The sequence below is a fragment of the Bison bison genome, unplaced genomic scaffold (assembly GCF_000754665.1).
Source record: "Bison bison bison isolate TAMUID 2011002044 unplaced genomic scaffold, Bison_UMD1.0 scf7180017864498, whole genome shotgun sequence".
Taxonomy (NCBI): Eukaryota; Metazoa; Chordata; class Mammalia; order Artiodactyla; family Bovidae; genus Bison; species Bison bison.
This window is the reverse complement of record NW_011495057.1, coordinates 3,376,739-3,395,358: the sequence shown is the minus strand read 5'-3', so window position 1 is coordinate 3,395,358 and position 18,620 is coordinate 3,376,739. Positions and strand designations below refer to the sequence as shown.

The 18,620-nt window shown below is 40.8% G+C and overlaps 1 protein-coding gene across 1 annotated transcript in view; it reads right to left on the bottom strand.

Annotated features, from left to right (window-relative positions):
• Nucleotides 1–18,620, bottom strand: part of LOC104980294 (laminin subunit alpha-3-like) — an 85,191-nt gene that overhangs the window by 44,228 nt on the left and 22,343 nt on the right. Inside the window, exons 6-18 of the mRNA XM_010828924.1 lie at nt 16,930–16,980; nt 15,361–15,512; nt 11,516–11,626; nt 11,300–11,411; nt 10,926–11,093; nt 9,208–9,404; nt 7,670–7,786; nt 6,277–6,431; nt 5,890–6,031; nt 4,958–5,060; nt 2,512–2,628; nt 2,248–2,427; nt 1,313–1,455 (exon numbers count right to left, since the gene is read on the bottom strand). Of these exons, the coding sequence (XP_010827226.1) occupies nt 1,313–1,455; nt 2,248–2,427; nt 2,512–2,628; nt 4,958–5,060; nt 5,890–6,031; nt 6,277–6,431; nt 7,670–7,786; nt 9,208–9,404; nt 10,926–11,093; nt 11,300–11,411; nt 11,516–11,626; nt 15,361–15,512; nt 16,930–16,980 (1,748 nt within the window). The remainder of the gene's footprint in view (nt 1–1,312; nt 1,456–2,247; nt 2,428–2,511; nt 2,629–4,957; nt 5,061–5,889; nt 6,032–6,276; nt 6,432–7,669; nt 7,787–9,207; nt 9,405–10,925; nt 11,094–11,299; nt 11,412–11,515; nt 11,627–15,360; nt 15,513–16,929; nt 16,981–18,620) is intronic.

Genomic DNA, 18,620 nt, shown 5'->3' with positions numbered 1-18,620 from the left:
ATTCCCACACAGCTTCTCATGTGTGCTTTAATACTTTTGTGAAACATTATCTATCTATGAACTGAAACTAGTCTTAGATTTGTAAGTGACAGAGCAGGGATCAAAACAAGGCAGTGCGGGGACTTCCATGGTGGTTCAGTAGTTAAGAATCCACCTTCCAATGCAGGGGACACAGCTTCAGTCTCTGGTTGGAGAACTAAGAGCCCACATGCCTCAGAGCAACTAAGCTTACACGCTACAGAGAGAAACCCATGCTGCAGTGAAGATCCTACGAGCAGCAACTAAGACCTGATGCAGTCAGATAAACAAATAAACATTAAAAAACAAAGAAGCAAGGCAGTCTGCCTTGGTTATCAGCGCTAAACCTCTGTGCTATTTATACACTTCATATTTTGTTCATTAAATTAGTGGAAGAACGTAGAGGGGCAAAAGCTAGAAGCATACTCTTTTCCATTTGCTTTTTATAAGACGTGTATGGGTACGAAGAGGGTGGTTTCTGCCAAACTGTGCCTTAGGCTCTTTGCTTCTCTGCTAAAGGTTTTGTGTTGGAAGTTCTCTTTCTTAAAAGAAAAGGCAGATTTTGAGGCTCAAAGTAAGGAATATAAGCCTAGAAATCAACCCTGGTGCCTCAAAGACAATGATATTCTGACTTGGTTTCCATCCCTCTAATCTCCAAATATCTCACAGGGAGTTGACTACAAAATACAAAATATTTCATTTACATTATTTTAGGATAAAACAAATTGTGAGAGAAGAAATTCAAGTAAATAATGTCAGATTAAAATTAGAAGAAAGGTTGATGGAACTTCCCAATGAAGGAAAACTGCTGTAATCTCATATTCAGAACACTGCCCATGTGGAGTGGTAGGAACCACTCCTCCATCCTCACTAAAAGTGGATTCCACAATTCCCGAGTTACTGTGAGAAGATAGGGTTTGTGCAGTATCATATCTACACGTTCTGATCATAGAACCCTTACTTGAACTTGCAATAACACTTTACTGCCTAGAGCCTGGAGGAGAACCCTGCTTCCTGCCTGCATAAGCCAGCAGAAAGGAAACCACTGTTCCCGGCATACCAGGTCATTTAAGGGATGAAGATGATGTGAACTTCTGAAAGATGATGGGAGAAAATGAACTTTCACATGGGGAGCACCCAAAGAATTTGGGCAAGAAAGACAACTGATTCTTGGGTACCTGGATATCTTTCACTTCTTAATTAGTGAAACTAACAGAGTTAGTTTCATTAATTCTAATAGAGTAACTTATCAAAGAATGAGCCTTGGTGCCTGGCAATGAGGGGACACACCCACCTTATTTGCGGCATCTCTGGCCTGCTGAATTAGTTCCCGTATGCGGTCCACGTTGTCAGAGATGTTGCCCAGTGGCAACAGCTGTTGGTTGATACTTTCAATTTTATTCAAAAGATCAGGCAGTTTGTTAGTTAATTTCTTCACTGTTGGTGAGATTACGAAACAGAAATTTATCATTGTGAGTTGAGAAAAGGTTAAATAGAGATGTTCTCGTGGATTGTATTTGTCAAGTGGTATATTTGGGTCCCACACATTGGATAGGATGACTCAGAATCAGGTAATACTTTTTTTCTATTATAGAAATATATGTTACACATATTTCTATGTATAATATGTAAATACATCATAGATTTTTTTCTGGATATCAAATCATCTTTCTTGACACTATAAAAAGTAAATTTTCCAAGGAGGAGGGGATATATATATATACCTATGGCTGATCCATGTTGATATATGGCAGAAACCAACATAACATTGTAATTCTCCTTAAATTAAAAATTAATAAATTAAAAAATAAATCTTTCCTTTTTGATCTTTAATATCAATCATAATCCAAGTGGTCATGATTCAGGGACTACATCTCCACTCTATAAAAGGGAAAATCAACAGCAATATTTCATGAATTTTTTTCAAAGTATACAGGTTTTTTTTCTAATCATGTGTGACATAGGCAAAATTATTTAAGTCAATAAAAAATTTTAAGGAATTTTACATGTTCTGATTCTTTCCACTGCCAACCACCTTGGCTCCTCCAAAGTCCTACTTGGTCCTTTTAACTAAGAGAATAGCCATATTCTTTGAATGGATCATGTGAAGTTTCTTCTTAATATTTTAATTTCTAAGATCAGATTTTACTGGGGAAAAATTACAACGGACCAAAGCACATAATGATGGAGAAAATAGATAATACATCCTGGCCAGAGAACACCTGCTACCTGAGTTATCCGCATCACTGAGAGCCTTGTTGAAGTCTTCGCTCTGGGTGCTCCCATAGGTATCCTTAATTCTTTCCACATCTGTCTGAATGGGGTTGAGCCCATCTAGAACCTCATTTGTGATGTCATTGGCGTTTCTGACCAGGCTCTTTGCACTACTGATTATGCCATCGATGTCATCTAAGGCACATACAAACAGGGAGGTGTAAGTCTCTAAAATGTTTGACAAAGAAGCCAAGTCCAGTGGGTTAGGGAGCAGCTGACCTCTCTGTATTTCACGAAGATCACCTCGGATGCTGGTGAGATTGGTGTCTATCAGGCCTTTCTGAACTGTCATAGTTTTCAGTGTTTGCTGCAGGTTGTTGAGAGCTGGGCTGATTTCTGAAATAAAGTAGGAAGAGGCAATTACCCTAAAGATCTTGATCCTCCGTGGGTACTGGTGGCCCCTGAAGTAGCCAGGGTCTGCACAGCATTGAGCAGACCTGCATCTTAGGGGTCATCCCCAAGATGCCCACTGCTTGCTCCTAGACCCCCAGGTCCTCCATTATAGAAGCCAGGAGCATACAGAACCTGTGGTACCAGGCTTCTCGGAAATGCACATGAAGAAAGGGAAAGGCCTACCAACTCAAGGAAAGACTTAACTTCCGCTCTGCTCAGGGCAAAAGTCTCTGCTTAGTAAAGGAAAGGGATGGTGGTGGTGGTCTAGTCCCTAAGTCATGTCAGACTCTTGCAACCTCATGGACCGTAGCACACCAGGCTCCTCTGCCCATGGGATTCTCCAGGCAAGAATACTAGAGTGGGTTTCTGTTTCCTTCTCCAGGGTATCTTCCAGACTCAGGAATTGAAACCGGTCTCCAGCATTGTAGGCAGATTCTTTACCAACTGAGATACGAGAGACACCCAAGGAAAGGGATGTGCTATCTTATTCACTGCTGTGTCCAGGCACTCTTTGGGGTAAAATACTCTTTGGGGTAAAATATTAGTACATATTTATGGAACAAGCGAATGAATATATGAATAAATTAATGAATGAATAATACATAAGGGATGCCCCTTTGGTCAAGAGTAAAGAAATATTGGGCTTTCCTGGTGGCTCAGTGGTAAAGAGTCCACCTCCCAATGCAAGAAACAGGGGTTTGATTCCTGATCCAGGAGGATCCCACATGCCGAGGAACAACCCTTGAGCCTGTCCTCCAGAGCTTGGGAGCACAGCTGAGTGCATGTGCCACAGCTCCTGAAGCCCGAGGGCCCTGGAGCCCATGCTCGCCAAGAAGAGAAGCCACTGCAATAAGCCTGCACACGGCAGCTACAGAGTAGTCCTCTGCTCTCCACTACTAGAGAAAGCCTGAGCAACCACAAAGACCCAGCTCAGCCATAAGTAAATAAATAAAATGCCTTTTTAAAAAAGAGTAAAGGAATGTTGTTGAGAGAGCCCCACTGAAGCAAACTCACAAAGCAGGCACCATTCCCATTCATTTCCAAACTGACGCATTCAAGGACATATTCAGTGAAAGGAACAAAGCTCATAGGCATTTCTAGCTGATAATATCGCCCCTTGGGGGTCATGGAAAACCACCAATGAATGCTTTAGTGTCGAGTTGATGACACATGGCTTAAACTGTGATTCCAGGACTGGTTTAAATAACAATGTAGTTAACATCCTAATCCTTCTAAAAACACACATCTTCACCTTTTAGCTCAAATTTTATAAAGAGAACAGGGGTCATACCAGGAAATTTTAATTTTTGAAATGTGCTACGCAGACTACATATTTTTGTGTATTTTCTTTTTCACTTTTTCATTTTAAAAAATCCAAATGATAAATAAATGTATTTATTTACTGGTAGAGGGTATCTAATCACTTTGAAAGGATTAAGAAGGTGACTGAGGGCTATGAACTGAGATATCTGCTCACCTATGAATGACCACAGGAGACCAGAGAAAAATCAAGGGACAGCATTTTCTGAACACAGGAATTTGGTGAGATTGAGATTTTTTTTTTTTTTAAATCAAATTAAATAAGGGGAAAAATTCAAAGGCAAAAAATTTAAAAATCCTCATATATCACAGTGGTAGTGATTTTTGGTGCTTTTACTTACTAAGATTTTAGGGCTTAAGAAATTTTGAAGCAGTTGCTCTAATGACTTGATGCTATTTATCTGGGCCTTAAATAAGACAGCAGCACTGTACACACCTCAAAGCTACGTGGGTCCCCAGTGCTATGGGCATATGGGACTAAATGAAGAATCCTCTCTCCCAAATCCAAGGCCAGACCCAAACAAGCCTATCAGTCTCAAGATTTATTTAGATTCATGAGATTCTAACTAATTTGGTTTATGTTAGAATATTGGCTGGTGGTAGTCAGTTGCAAAGTTGTGTCTGACTCTTTGTGACCCCATGGATTGTAGCCTACCAGGCTCCTCTGTCCATGGGATTTTCCAGGCAAGAACACAGGAGTGGGTTGCCATTTCCTTCTCTAGGGGATCTTCCCAACCCATGGATCGAACCTATATCTCTTGCATCTCCTGCATGGGCAGGCAGATTCTTTACCACTAGTGCCACCTGGGAAGGGTAGAAACATCAAATCAACATATTTACAAAGTGCCACCTACAAGGACACTGAGATTCAAGAAGTGCATTTGCTCCTGGTCTCATAGATTGTTTCCAAGCTCTTGACTATCCCAGCCCCCAAAAGCCACCCCTTCCATACCTTGCTGTAGCTTCTGCTGTGTTATCTTGGCTTCGTTTAACAGTTTATCGCTGTTGGAACTCAGAGTTTTCGCTTTTCTTGGAAGATCTTCCTTTATTACTGTCTGAAAGCAAAGCATTTATCAGTCTTAGATGTGATACATACATTAGGAAATACGGAGTATGAGTTTTCATCCTAGCCCTTAACTTTAATCTTTAAAAATTGAGGTTAGAAGGTAAGGCAGAGGTTTAAAAATACTGTTCCTTAAAAGCTACAGTTAGGGCTCTAGGTAGACATTTGTGACTTGGGGAGGTGGACCCATCACTGTTGACATAATGATAAATTATGTGACACCTTCTTATCTTCTGTCACTTGTACAATGCCCTCTGCAATACTAGAGGACAGAGCTGAATTACTTTTAGGCTTTTAATCTTTAGGAGATTAAAAATCTTCAACCTTCCAAGAAGTCTGTTCACTAATTCACTCACAGTTAATAATTTGTTCTTTATTTTTAGATATAGGCCTATTATATAATGCACTTCAGATCCCATAGGATCCACAGACATGCCCAGGTGAATGACAAATGACAGGAAATAAATTGTTCTCAAATGGTGTACAAAAATCTCTTCTTTGGCAAATGATGATACCTGATCACACAGCTTAAAAGCATACCTGGTAAGAATCAGGGTATAATACTTTCATAGTTCAAAATCAATAATCAGGGTGATTATTATCTGGTTTTACAAATGATTTTGAATACTGGGCTATGTTTATCCAAAAGTCAAGTAAATACAGAAATGACATATTAGAGCAAGTTCAAGTCTATTCTAGATAACAAATTCTGATCTAAAATAAGCTTTGTTTTTTTCTATTCCCTGTGCACACAGAAAGAAAACAGAAAAGTGAGTCATCTCCAGAGTGTGTTGAGAGAAGGTGTCACGGCAGATACCCACCTGGAGAGCAGCCTCAGATGCAGTGGTGGCCTTGTCGGCTGCATCCTCGGCCGCTTTGATGGCGTTGAGAATGTTCTCATAGGCAGTGGCAGCGTCCACAGCACAGCGCACCAGCTCATCCCCACTGGCGTTCCTCTTGATCCTGGAAGATGGTATAGGAGGAGGGCTCCAGCAGTGGCCTCTGCCTGCAGCCAAGCCCCCTTACCTCCCCATTCATTTGGCCGATGGAGATTCGGGGCTGTGGGCTCCGAGCCTCTGCTCCAAAGATGCAGCTGGGAATCAGCTGGGTTCGGACCTGGGACCTGGGTGCCGCCCCCCTACCCTGGTCCATACTTCCTACCAGGCTCCAGCAGCCCCTGCGGTCAGACCCCCAGGCGGCCCACTCACTCCTCTAGCTGCTTGGCCAGCTCCTGTAGGGACTGCGAGTGCCTCTCTGCCTCCTCCACCAGAGATGCTCTGCTGGCCGATCTGGAAAGTTCTCTCACTTTGTCACTTAGTTCGTGTCTTGCTTCATTTAAAGTGACAGCTAATTTTTCATATTCCTGTATTTTCCAAGTAAACAAGAGATAGTGTCAATTTAAGCAAAGCACGGATATGCCGTTTTCCTGAACTCTGTCATAAATGAGGTTTCCAGGAAGCAACAATGAGACACTGTTTCCTGAGCCCATTCACTACACCAATTACTCCCTGGTTACTTCACACAGTGGCACTGTGAATATTCTCTCAAGTTTCACCACCATTTTGAGCATTTTCCATACGGTGGGTACCCACTTTGATAAATTTTATGAAAGCACATTATTATCCTTACTGTATCACTGTACTAAACCTAAACACTTTTTCTGCTTTAGAAACAGCAAACATAAAAGATATTTTCAAAATGCCCAGTGGGCTTCTGAGAAATATTGCCAATCTTTTACCAGTCCTAAATGTCTTCTGTTAATTAATGTATGCCTGATTTATTTTATGTTTAATTGCTTTTCCGCTTCAAGAAGGTATAAGTGACATAAAACTGTAAGATATTTGAAGTGTACAAAGTGATGATTGGATATATGTACACACTGTGAAAGGATTTCCCCCCACCGAGTTAACACATCAATCACCTCATATTTTATCCCCTTACCTTCTCTGGGGGGTGAAGATGAGAAGATTTAAATTATACTTTTGTAGCAAATTTCAGTTATACAATACAGTGTCATCAACTGGAGTCACTTTTTTGTTTTATATTAGCTCCTCAGACCTTATTCATCTCATTGGTGAAAATGATATTTAAAAAATACTAGCACAATTTGTTTTTATTACAAAAGTAACATTCACTTATTTCAGGCAAGTTAGGTAGATAGATAGGCAAATACATATAATACAAACCTATGGTTGCTGGGGGCAAAGGATACTTAGGGACTTTGGGTAGGTCATGTACACACTGCTATATTTAAAATGGATAACTGATGTTACCTGCCAGCCTGGCTGGGAGGTGGGTGGGGGGAGAATGGACACGTGTGTATGTATGGCCGAGTCCCTTCACTGTTCCCCTGAAACTACCACAGCATTCTTAATCAGCTATACCCCAATGCAAAACAAAAAGTTTAAAGTTTGGGAGAAAAAAAAAGAAGACGCATCATTCACCCCTCCCCTAAGGGACAACCGCTGTTAACATTTTGGTATATTTTCTTCCATCTAAAGACGTATATTTGAGGGAAAAAATGTTTAGCCGATCTCATAAGTTCCTCGAAATGTAATTTAAGTGCTTTTCGAGTTTCTAGAAAACAAGTTTTGTCTCTACCTCATGGCTTTTCTTCATCAATTGCAGGACAATATTAGTTTGCATCAAGGAAGAATCTGCCGTGGCTAGACGCTTGGTGAAGTCACTCTGGAGGGAATTCATTTCCTTAACTTGTCTCTGCAGAGAAAAAGATCTTTGAGCTGCATGATATATTGTCAGAAGGCACAGGCATATTTATTGGACAACAGCATAGAGGTAATTTCAGAGTCAAAATGTCTTCTTGAACTTAAAGATCATCTAGGAAACTCCTAAGTCATGAGACATCAGTTCAATTTGTCGTGTGGAGGTGTTGTCATAGTTTCCGCAAGCTACATGCCAACGAAACAACCCCTGTTGCATTGGAGGAGGTTTCTACACTAGGGCCAACCAGGCCACTGAGGTGGATGCACAGTTAAGCTCTGGTTAGTGTATCAGGTCGAGGGAGTTAAACTAAGCAAATCAGCACCATCAGTACACTCTACATGCTGGTCCTGATGAAGATGTAGGGGCGTTTCAATAAGAAAGCACACAGGAGGACTTCCCTGGCGGTCCAGTGGTTAAGACTCTGCACTTCCAATGCAGGGAACGCAGGTTCAAATCCCTGGTTGGGGAACTAAGATTCCACATGTCACATGGTGCAGCCAAAAAAAAATTTACTAAGAAAGCACACAAGACCTTAGGAAACCAGGGTAGAGGCTGCCAGAATTCAGAGATCCATAAAATTGGGTCCTGCTCCCTCCCCTTGGCATAATCCAACAGAGGTGTTACTTGCAGTGGCTTTGGGAGTTAACCATATTGCCATCTGCGAAGATATTATTCATTTTCTTTTACCAAATTCCTCTTTCTTGGGGTGGGGGAGGGGGCTGGGTCAGTCCTATGTTGGGCTTCCCAGGTAGTTCAGCTGGTAAAGAATCCACCTGCAATGCAGGAACCCCTGGTTTGATTCCTGGGTCAGGAAGTTCCCCTGGAGAAGGGATAGGCTACCCATTCCAGTATTCTTGGGCTTCCCTGGTGGCTCAATAAAAAGGATCCACCTGCAATGTGGGAGACCTGGGTTTGATCCCTGGTTTGGGAAGATCCCCTGGAGGAGAGCATGGCAACCCACTCCAGTATTCTTGCCTGAAGAATCCCCATGGACAGAGAAGCCTGGCAGGTTACAGTTCATGGGGTTGCAAAGAGTCAGACATGACTAAGTAATTAACACACACACACAACACAACACAAAATGTCAGTTATTTAAAACCTATATTGTATACTTTGAATTAATTATAACAATAGTAATTTCTCAACTATTTGGCAGCACTATTTCTCCAGTCCTCTACCAGTCAGGAGTTGGGGTGAAGAGATGGGGTCTGCTTTCCCTGTGGTTTAAGTTCAGAAACACTTCTGGCCGTTGAAGAATAAGAGATACTTTGATTTTGCATTTAATGCCTCATTCCTCTTTGATTAGGGTTTCCCACACAGACAGGTTCCTGACTGCCACTTGATTAACATTAAAGTTCCCTGCTCCCTCGTGCTTGTTCTTAACTGAACCGTGCAGATTCTGACCATGACCTCACCTTGATGGATTCCAAAGCCCTCTCATTTTCCCGGTTGAGGCCGGTGGCCTGCTTTGCTTGGGTGCTGGCCTCCTGCAGAGCGGCACGGAAGCCACTGAGTTTGGCTTCGTAATCATTTAAAGCATCTCGTATATTCTTCGCCAGTCCATTGTTCTCCATCTGGTGGTTTTCCAGCCAGCTCCTTATCCGATTCAGCACTGAAATATATCACCTTTTTGTTTTCCACTTGAGAAATGAGTGCATTGACACTAAGTTATAAAGACTACAGAAGAACTAATTTTCTACTCACTGCATGGTTTTCCTTGAACTTGCAAGGGAATGAGAAAGGAGGCTAGTGTTTATGTTATGTTGTGCGCTGTACACATTGTCTCATTTAACTTTTATGACAACCACATGAAGACAGTGATTATCATTCTCTTGTTTCAGATAAGAAAATGGACGGCCCAAGAAATTAGGTGACAAGGTTTCAGCCTTGGAACTGGAACTGAACTTGAAGAGTATAAAGCACATGCTCCTTCTATCACTAATACTGTCTCCGAGGCTAACATTAAATTTAAACAATACAAATGCTAAAGGAGAGAGGCCACTATTTGCAGATTAACCACTGATATGTCATTCCACTAGAGAATAAAGCTCAGTATTTGGAAAAATATAGGCCTATTATTTTTAAAGTTTTGAGTTAATGTGGCATTTTCCTTAGTTCAAATCTTTAGATATATTCCCTTAATTTCTAGTACATCCATTTTTTTGGTAGTAGTAATGAGAATATCAATGTATGATTCAAAACCCCAGTGGTGCTGAGGGGACTATTAAAAATGATATAATGAGAAAGCAATAGAGCTGAAAGAAGAATGAAAATGCAGTTAATATCGCTTCTCGGCCTTTTGGCTAAGATCAAGTGAAAATGCAGTTAAAAACAAAATAGAGGTACCAGTGTCTAATATCTAAGGAGAAGAAACTATTTTTTTGCATGATGGTAAGATATTCTATTCTATGGATAAAGATGTGGTGTGTGTGTGTGTATATATACACACACACACATATGTATCATATTCAGTGGAATATTACTCAGTTGTTAAAAAGAATGAAATAATGCCACTTGCAGCAACTTGGATAGACACAGAGATTATCAAAGTAAGCAAAGAAAGCCAGAAAGAGAAAGACAAATACTATATGATATCACTTATATGTGGACTCTAAATCTAAATGTGTGATATGTTCACAAATGAACTTATCTACACACAGAAACAGACTCCTAGGCATGGATAACAGACTTGTCGTTGCCAAGTAGTAGGGGGTAGGGGAGGGAAGAATTGGGAGTTTGGGATTAGTAGCTGCAACCTATTATATATAGGATGGATAAATAACAAGGTCCTACTGAACAGCACAGATACCAGTATTCAATACTCTGTGATAAATCATAACAGAAAAGAATATGGAAAAAAATTCACATGTGTGTGTGTAACCGAGTCACTGCTGAAATTAACACAACACTGTAAATTAACTATAATGTAATAAATGTTTTTTAAGAAAAAGGAGTTCTATTCCACAACCTCTCAGTAACCTGGAAGGGCTACCCGTTTGTACGACATGATGCTCTACCAGTGATACCGGCTGAAATGGTGACCCCTCCCCCAACCTGGCACGGTGTACTCTGCGCCTTGTATGTCAAGGCCAGTCAGAACAGACTGGATGCAAGCATCTGGAAGGGTGCTTACCTTGCTGAGCCTCTCTTCTTTCAGCTTCGGCATCCCTCAGGTGCTTCCCAAAGTTGCGGGTCCTCAGTTCCCTCATCATGCGTCCTGCTTCAGCCAGCTCTCTGGAAAAATCACCTGAAGGCAACCTGTTTCCATCTCCCTCTGTCCCAGATATCTGCTTCATGAGAACTGGAAAACATCAAGCTATTTATTAAACTGGGAATTCTGGACTCCAGGAGACCACTAAGAAAAGAAGCAGGGACTTTGATAGAGGGCTTGTATTGGTTTTTTAGTATCACTATGGGCTCTTTTTCATAATGCTGAACTCTTTCTTTGTACAACAAAGACTAAAGTAGTATAAAAGATATTTAATTGGGCTGAGTAATTCTTCTTACTGTGCACATTCCGGATGATATTTTTAATCTTCGAGTCCAGCTCTTTTGCACTTTGGGTTGTCCGATCAATGTTGTTATATAATGTTTGTGCTTTTCTGGAATTTATTTGAACCTATATGAAGAGTAAATTGATGAGCAACAAATTAAGTTGTTGGGAGAAAAAACTAGCAACATTTTGAAGCAAAATGAGTTAATGCTATTGACCTAACATATTACCTTTTCTTGCAAAGTTTCAAATTCACGATTCAAGTTACTCAGTTCTTTTTCCAGACCATCCATTTTTGATTTATGATTTGAAATGGTGGGACGGTAGCTGAGCAGCTGGTTCTGGAAAGTAAAACACAAAGTTAATCACACTCTAGAGTAGAAATCTGGAGTAAGTCTTATCAACTTGGTAAACCTGGTGATGATATGAAAAGATTCATTGATTAAGATCAGTGCTGCTCCTTAGAAAAAAATATGGTTCTTTGAAATAGGCCTCATGAAGAATTTATGTTCTGATGTTGTGATATGGTTCTAAAATAAAGTAGGAAAATTTAAAGACAAGAAGAGACTTTATTTGAATTAATGACCTAACCTTATAGAAATGAGGGTGATGTTACTTACTTGATATATTTTTAAATTCTATAATAAAGTCAATTTTTAAACTTATATTTTACTTGATTATGCTAAAAACAAGTATCTATGGCTACTCTGTTGAAATAATCTATAGATTCAAAGAATTATAGAGCAAGAGAAAAACTCAGAACTCATTAAATTGAATACCTTCATTTAATAGGAAAAAAACGAGAAAACGGAAACCTAAAAAAGTTGGGTGATTTGGCCATGCCTTGGAAGTACAGATTATCAGTGAGACCAAAATCCAGGTCCCCTTCCTCTTTTGGGTACTGAATGGCAACATTACTTTTAGAGGGGACACTGCTGCATATGGGTTTCCCTGGTGGCTCAGACGGTAAAGAATCTGCCTACAATACAGGAGACCCAGGTTCGATCCCTGGGTCAGGAAGATCCCCTGGAGAAGGGAATGGCTGGCTACCCACTCCAGAATTCTTGCCTGGAGAATCCCACGGACAGAGGAGCCTGGTGGGCTACAGTCCACGGGGTCACAAACAGTCAGATATGACTTAGTGACTAACAATACTACTATTGCTGCATATAATATCTAGAGTAGCAATTACTTTCAATTTGGGATTGTTGCTTTTTTTAAGTTTTAACTTTTTCGTATTATTTGGTTTCACTTAGCATACAGAATCTTAGTTCCCCAACCAGCAATCAAACCTGCACTGAAAGCAGTGTCTTAACCACTGGACTGCCAGGGAAATCCCTCAATTTTTTGGAAAAAAATGTGTTAATATCTTGAAAGTTTTTACAAGAAAAAGCAATAGTACTATCTCTACTTGTACATAAGAGCCAGCCTCAGGTAAAAGAACACAGGCTTTTCAGCTAAGGGCCAAACCCTAGGTCCACCACTTCATAGACAAGCCCATTGGGCCTTATCTCCTTCATCTGTCTATCAGGGGTTGCTATATTAAGCTGCTGGGTTCTTTTTGGTGGTAAGTGGGCTAATGTATTATAAAATGTCACGTATATGCAGAACCATTCAAAAAAGTTGGTTGCTTTGTCATACATATTCCTGCTCAGTTTTCACAGTGTTTGTGTGATATTGCAAGAAGATGGTTCTATTTGTGCTGCAGAAAAACGAAGCACATGATTGCAGGTCAGAACAGCTGGATAAGAGGTATAGTGGGTGAACATACTCTTTAGAATTTCATCTTGGTGTGAATTCTTCTAGAACCACCACATACTAGCTGTGTGATTGTAGGCAAGTTACTTGGCTTTTACATACCTATAAAAAATAGCACTATTTCCCTCACAGGGTGTTGTAAGATTTAAGGGCCCTGGGCACAGGATGGATACCACAATGTTCGTCCCTTCCCTTCCTTGAAAAAGTGCAAGACTGTATTGATGACATCAGTCACTAAAGTGCCTTTTTATTTTTTCCCTCTGAACACACAAACGCTTTTCCCCTCTCCTCTCCATATTAAGCCTTCTAACCGTGCACTAAAATTACCCTCATGGGATGGAAAAGAGCCATTTTTTCCAGCACTATTTATTTTTGCTGTATGTACTCAACCGTAGCCACTAATGGTTTCGAAGCAGCCTTCATTCCAAAAGCCCTTAATTTAACTTTCCTTTCTAACTTAGGGTTCATTTCACCTACTAAATTTTTTTACTTTTGAGTAGATTTTTTTAAATTTCTGTGATTTTTTAATTAGATCTTCTCACATTTACCTCTTCTTGTTTGGTTTCTTGTGTTTTAAAAGTTTTTCTAATTTCTTGTTTCTTTCATTGGATGTCACCCTGTAAAGTAGTTTTCAGACTGTCCTGTGATTTCTGTTTTTGCTACAGGGACTCATCATATGACTGCTGCTTCTGCTGCACGTCTTTCTCATTATCTTTCACAGTGTTTTCAGGCTCATTCTGAGAGGGTCTCTTGTGTCCTGCACTCCTTGTGTCCTGTCTGGTGATCTCAGGGTCATCATCACTCCTGCTCCCCCTGGGTCCTGGCCCCCCAAGTCCAGGACCAGGTCTTATATCGGCAGCTTAGGACTTGCACACTATGGTGATGCTGACAATGTCACATTGCAACACAGATCCTGGTCTGTGAATCTTGTCCACGTCCTAGCTATAAGGTTGTAGCTTTCCTAGTTCTCATACAATTATTGCCTAACAATGGGAACTGGGCAGTTCCAAGTTTGTTTCTTCAGTCTTCATTTGCAGGCAGAAAAGCCCCCATTCCCCCCAGCCAGGAAGCCTGACTCCAGCCCATGGGGCACTTTCAGCCCCAATACTTCTCAGGATACCCTCTTAGCTACCTTCTTTCCAAGTGTACATAGAACATTCTCCAAGATGACCATGTTCTGAGCTATGAAAGATGTATCAACATACTTAAAGAGAGCTGGAATCATAAAGCATTTTCTCTGATCCCAACAGAGTTAAACTAGAAATCAATAATAGAGAGTTAACTGGAAAATCTGCAGTTTGGAAATTAAACAATATAGCTCTAAATAACTTAGCGATCAAAGATATGTCACAAGGGGAATCAGAAAATCTTTTGAATTGAATGAAAATGGAAATTGGCACTTAAAAATGTGTGGGATACAGCTAAGGTACTTCTTAGGGGAAAACTTATAGCACTAAATGCTTATATTAAGAAATGTTTTGGATCAGGAAATAAGCTTTTATCTTAAGAAACTAGAAAATGAATAGCAAACTAAACCCAAACCAAGCAGAAGGAAGAAAAGATATGGATAAGAACAGAAATCAATGACATTGAAAACTGAAAAACAACAGAAATCAATAAAATAAAAAGATCAATAACATTGATAAACCTCTAGCCAGAATAATTAAAAAAATAGATAAGACACAAATGACCAATAACCGGGATGAATGAGAAAGCATCACTACAGATTTTGCAGATATTAGAAGGATAATAAGGAAAAATTATAAACAATTATATGTCAATATATTTGGTATTAATAATTTAGGTGAAATGAAAAAATTACTTGAAAAGCATATATTACCAAATATCACTCAAAAAGAAATAAATAATCCTAATTGTCCAGTACCTATTTTTAATTGATCTTGTAGTTAAATTAAGAGAAAAAAAATTAACAAAGAAAACTCCAGGCCCACATGGCTTCACTGGAAAATTCCACCAAACATTTAAAAAAGAATTAATGACAATTTTACCAAAATTTGCATTTGACTCTTCTGAACACAAGATACTGAGATAAAGACTATGAGAAAAATGAGACCAGAAACATTCAGTACGTAAGGAATGTTCACTTAGAAGTGTCAGTGTTCTGTGTTCACTGTACTTTTCACCAGGAGAAATCTAATCTTCATTTAGAGCAGAGGAAGGACAGCTGCCCTGAACCTTAAGTGGAGTCAAGCTCCCCACCCCTCCCTGCATGAGGAGTATTCATTCACGCAGCATCTGTGAATCCACCGAGTAACTGCTCTGGGCCAGGCATCGTGTGGGTGCCAGGGGTACGTACCCTCAAGTCCTTGGTCTGGGTCTCCAAGCGCCTTATCTGCTCCAGGGTGCCTGCGCTGACACTCAGGCCCTGCAGCTGAGACTTGACCAGGCGCAGCTCGTCGTCCATGGTGGCCAGGTCGTTCAAGAGCGTCATCACACAGCTGTCACAATCTGTGGGGCCACAATCAGAGGCACACGTGCTGCTGGCTGGAGCCACAGGAATGCAGACCAAGCCGCAGGGCCACACAGCAGCCCGGTTAATACACACATAGCCCATCACGGGCAGAAATCCCCATCCGGGACTTCTCAGAGAAGGATGCAATTCTGAAAAAGGGAGATCTCTAGACGGGAGCATTTGACAAAGAAATGGTGCAGTGGGGAGAATGAGTGAGGATGGTCAAAAGGTACAAACGTCCAGTTATAAAGGGAAACAAATATTGTATATTCATGCATATATGTGGAATCTAGAAAAATGGTACAGATGAACCTATTTGCAGGGCAGGTACAGAGATGCAGATGTAGAGAATGGACAAAGAGGGGGAGGGAAGAGTGGGACAAACTGGGGGAGAGGCACAGACAAATATATACCACCACGTGCAAGCCAGCTACGGGGAACCTGCTGGATAGTGAAGCGAGCTTGGCTCAGTGCTCTGTGATGACCTAGAGGGGTGGATGGGGTGAGGGCAGGAGGGAGACCCAAGGGACAGGGGATACATGTACATATATGACTGATTCACTTCATTGTACAGCAGAAACTAACACAAGATTGTAAAGCAACTATACTCCAAGAAAAACATTTAAAAAAATAAAAAACAAGTAACTTAGCATGTAAAATGCACAGCATGATGACTATAGTTAAGGACACTCTATTATATATTTGAAAGTCACTAAAAAAGGAGATCTTAAAAATTCTTAATGTACAGAAGAAAATCTGTAACTGTGTGAGTTGATGGATGTTAACTAACTGTGGCGATCATTTCACAACCTATACATATATCAAATCATTATGTTGTAGACTTTAATACAATGTAGCATGTCAACTATATAGCAATACAACTGGGCAAATAAATGGTGAACCTATGCAACCTGTTGCTTATTTCGTATATGGGAAAAGGAATAATAAATAGCTTTTATTTACTGAGTGCTTGCTATTTACCAGGAATCATGATAAGGGATTCATAAGCATTTTTCCAACAACTATATGAGGTTAGTATAGTTATTACTAACCTCAGTTTCACCACTGTACAAATGAAACAGGCTGGAAGAAGCAAGGTCACTGGCATGAGATCAGACAGATATTAGTTGGCAGAGACTGGATTTGACCCTAAGTAGCCCTGCTGGAGAAGGGCATAGCAACCACTCCAGTATTCTTGCCTGGAGAATCCCATGGACAGAAGAGCCTAGTGGGCTACAGCCCATGGGGTAGCACAGAGCTGGAGACGACTGAGGCGACTTAGCACACACACAGCCCTCCTTCCACCTCCTCCCACCTTCTCCCACCAGCGCTTTCCCATGTCACAGTCTGGGGTTCACAGATCTGAAGCTGAACCCCACAACCTGGAAAGGAGGAGCCACTTTCTTTACTCACCGTCACATTCTTCTCCGGGACCACTATCTTTGGGTTCCTGGTTTATGCAGTCTGAAATGAGGAGTAAACAAAGAAGGCAGTGCTACTAAACTTACTCTTCATGTACTTTTTAACTCGGCTTTTAGGAAAGCTAGTTTCAGAAAATTTCAGTCACCCAACCACCCAGTATCGCCAGCTCTTCCCTTCTCCCTCCTTCCCTTGGGGCCACTGTTCTGAGAGCTGTCTTGGATCCCAGCAGTCTGGCTGCAGGAATGTCTCTTGTGGCCTCTCTGATGATATATTGCTTCTTCTCTCCAAAGGGTCATGTGATTCCTATGAAGTTAACACTCCAACTTGTTACTGTTGCCTTCATTTGGTGGCCTCTTATACAACTGCTGATGTCTCTTCCAATATCATTCGAGAACATTCAATAGACACTCACTGAGTGCCTTTGAGCACTCCCTAAGTTCCATGGCCCAGTGCTAGGGGCAGGAATACAAAGATAGAAGACAAAGTCTCTGCTGTCCTATAGGCGCGGGTTCAATCTCTGGTCAGAGAACTAATGCTCCTTAATGGTCAGGGAACGTAATGGTCCTGCAGGGGAGGTAGACACATTTTACAGCAGTGTGACAGATGCTATAAGGGAGATATGCACACACAGTGGACTAGCTACGGCTAAATCTTGAGGTTCTCAGCTACAGACAGGAAAGCCTAACGGTCATCCTTGGACATTCTTCACTCTGCTAACTTCTACTCCTTTCCCCATACCATGCATCCTTAATACTGAAATGTCCTCTCATTTCCCTCTGAAAAACCATCTAACTTCATCAAAGGAAAACTCTAAACTCGAAACTTTCTTAAACATGCAGCAAGGAGGCCTTCAGGTGTGTTCTCAATGGCAGGCAATACTCTACACTTTGTTTGTATACAGATACGTTTTAAACCATGTTTGCTTTTCATTGTAAAAAAATACATAAGTTTACTATGGAAAATTCGGAAAGATCAGAAAAATGAGATAAAACATTATCCTTGATCCTACGACTCAAAGACAATCAATGTGTCCCCAGTGTATATTTGCGTACACTTTATTATACATAATCATAGGTTTCTCTTACTCATCCTTTAAAAAAAAAAAAAAACCCTTTTGTTCACTCTTACATGTATATATAAGAAGGACTGATGCTGAAAGGACACTGGTAGGACTGATGCTGAAGCTGAAGCTCCAGTATTTCAGTCATCTGATGTGAACAAAAGACTCATTGGAAAAGTCCCTGATGCTGGGAAAGATCGAGGGCAGAAGAAGAAGAGGTTGTCAGAGGATGAGATGGCTGGATGGCATCGCTGGATGCAATCAACATGAACTTGGGCAAACCCTGGGAGACGGTGAGGGACAGGGAGGCCTGACGTGCTGAAGTCCATGGGGTCACAAAGAGTCGGACAGGCCTGGTTGACTGAACAACAACAATATATACATATAGCTGTGTCAACTTTATTTCCTCAATTAGACCATGAACTCCTTATAGGCAGGAAACAAGGTTTTATTTCCTTCACAAACTTCTGCAAACACAGCACCTTGAACAGTCTATGGGGAACTTGACTTATGAGGAGGATTGATTTATCAGTGCAATTTTCTCAACAAGTTTGAGTTTTGACCACCAACGAATCTGTCCATTACTAGGTAGAAAAAAAAAAAAAAAAAAAAAAAAAAGAAA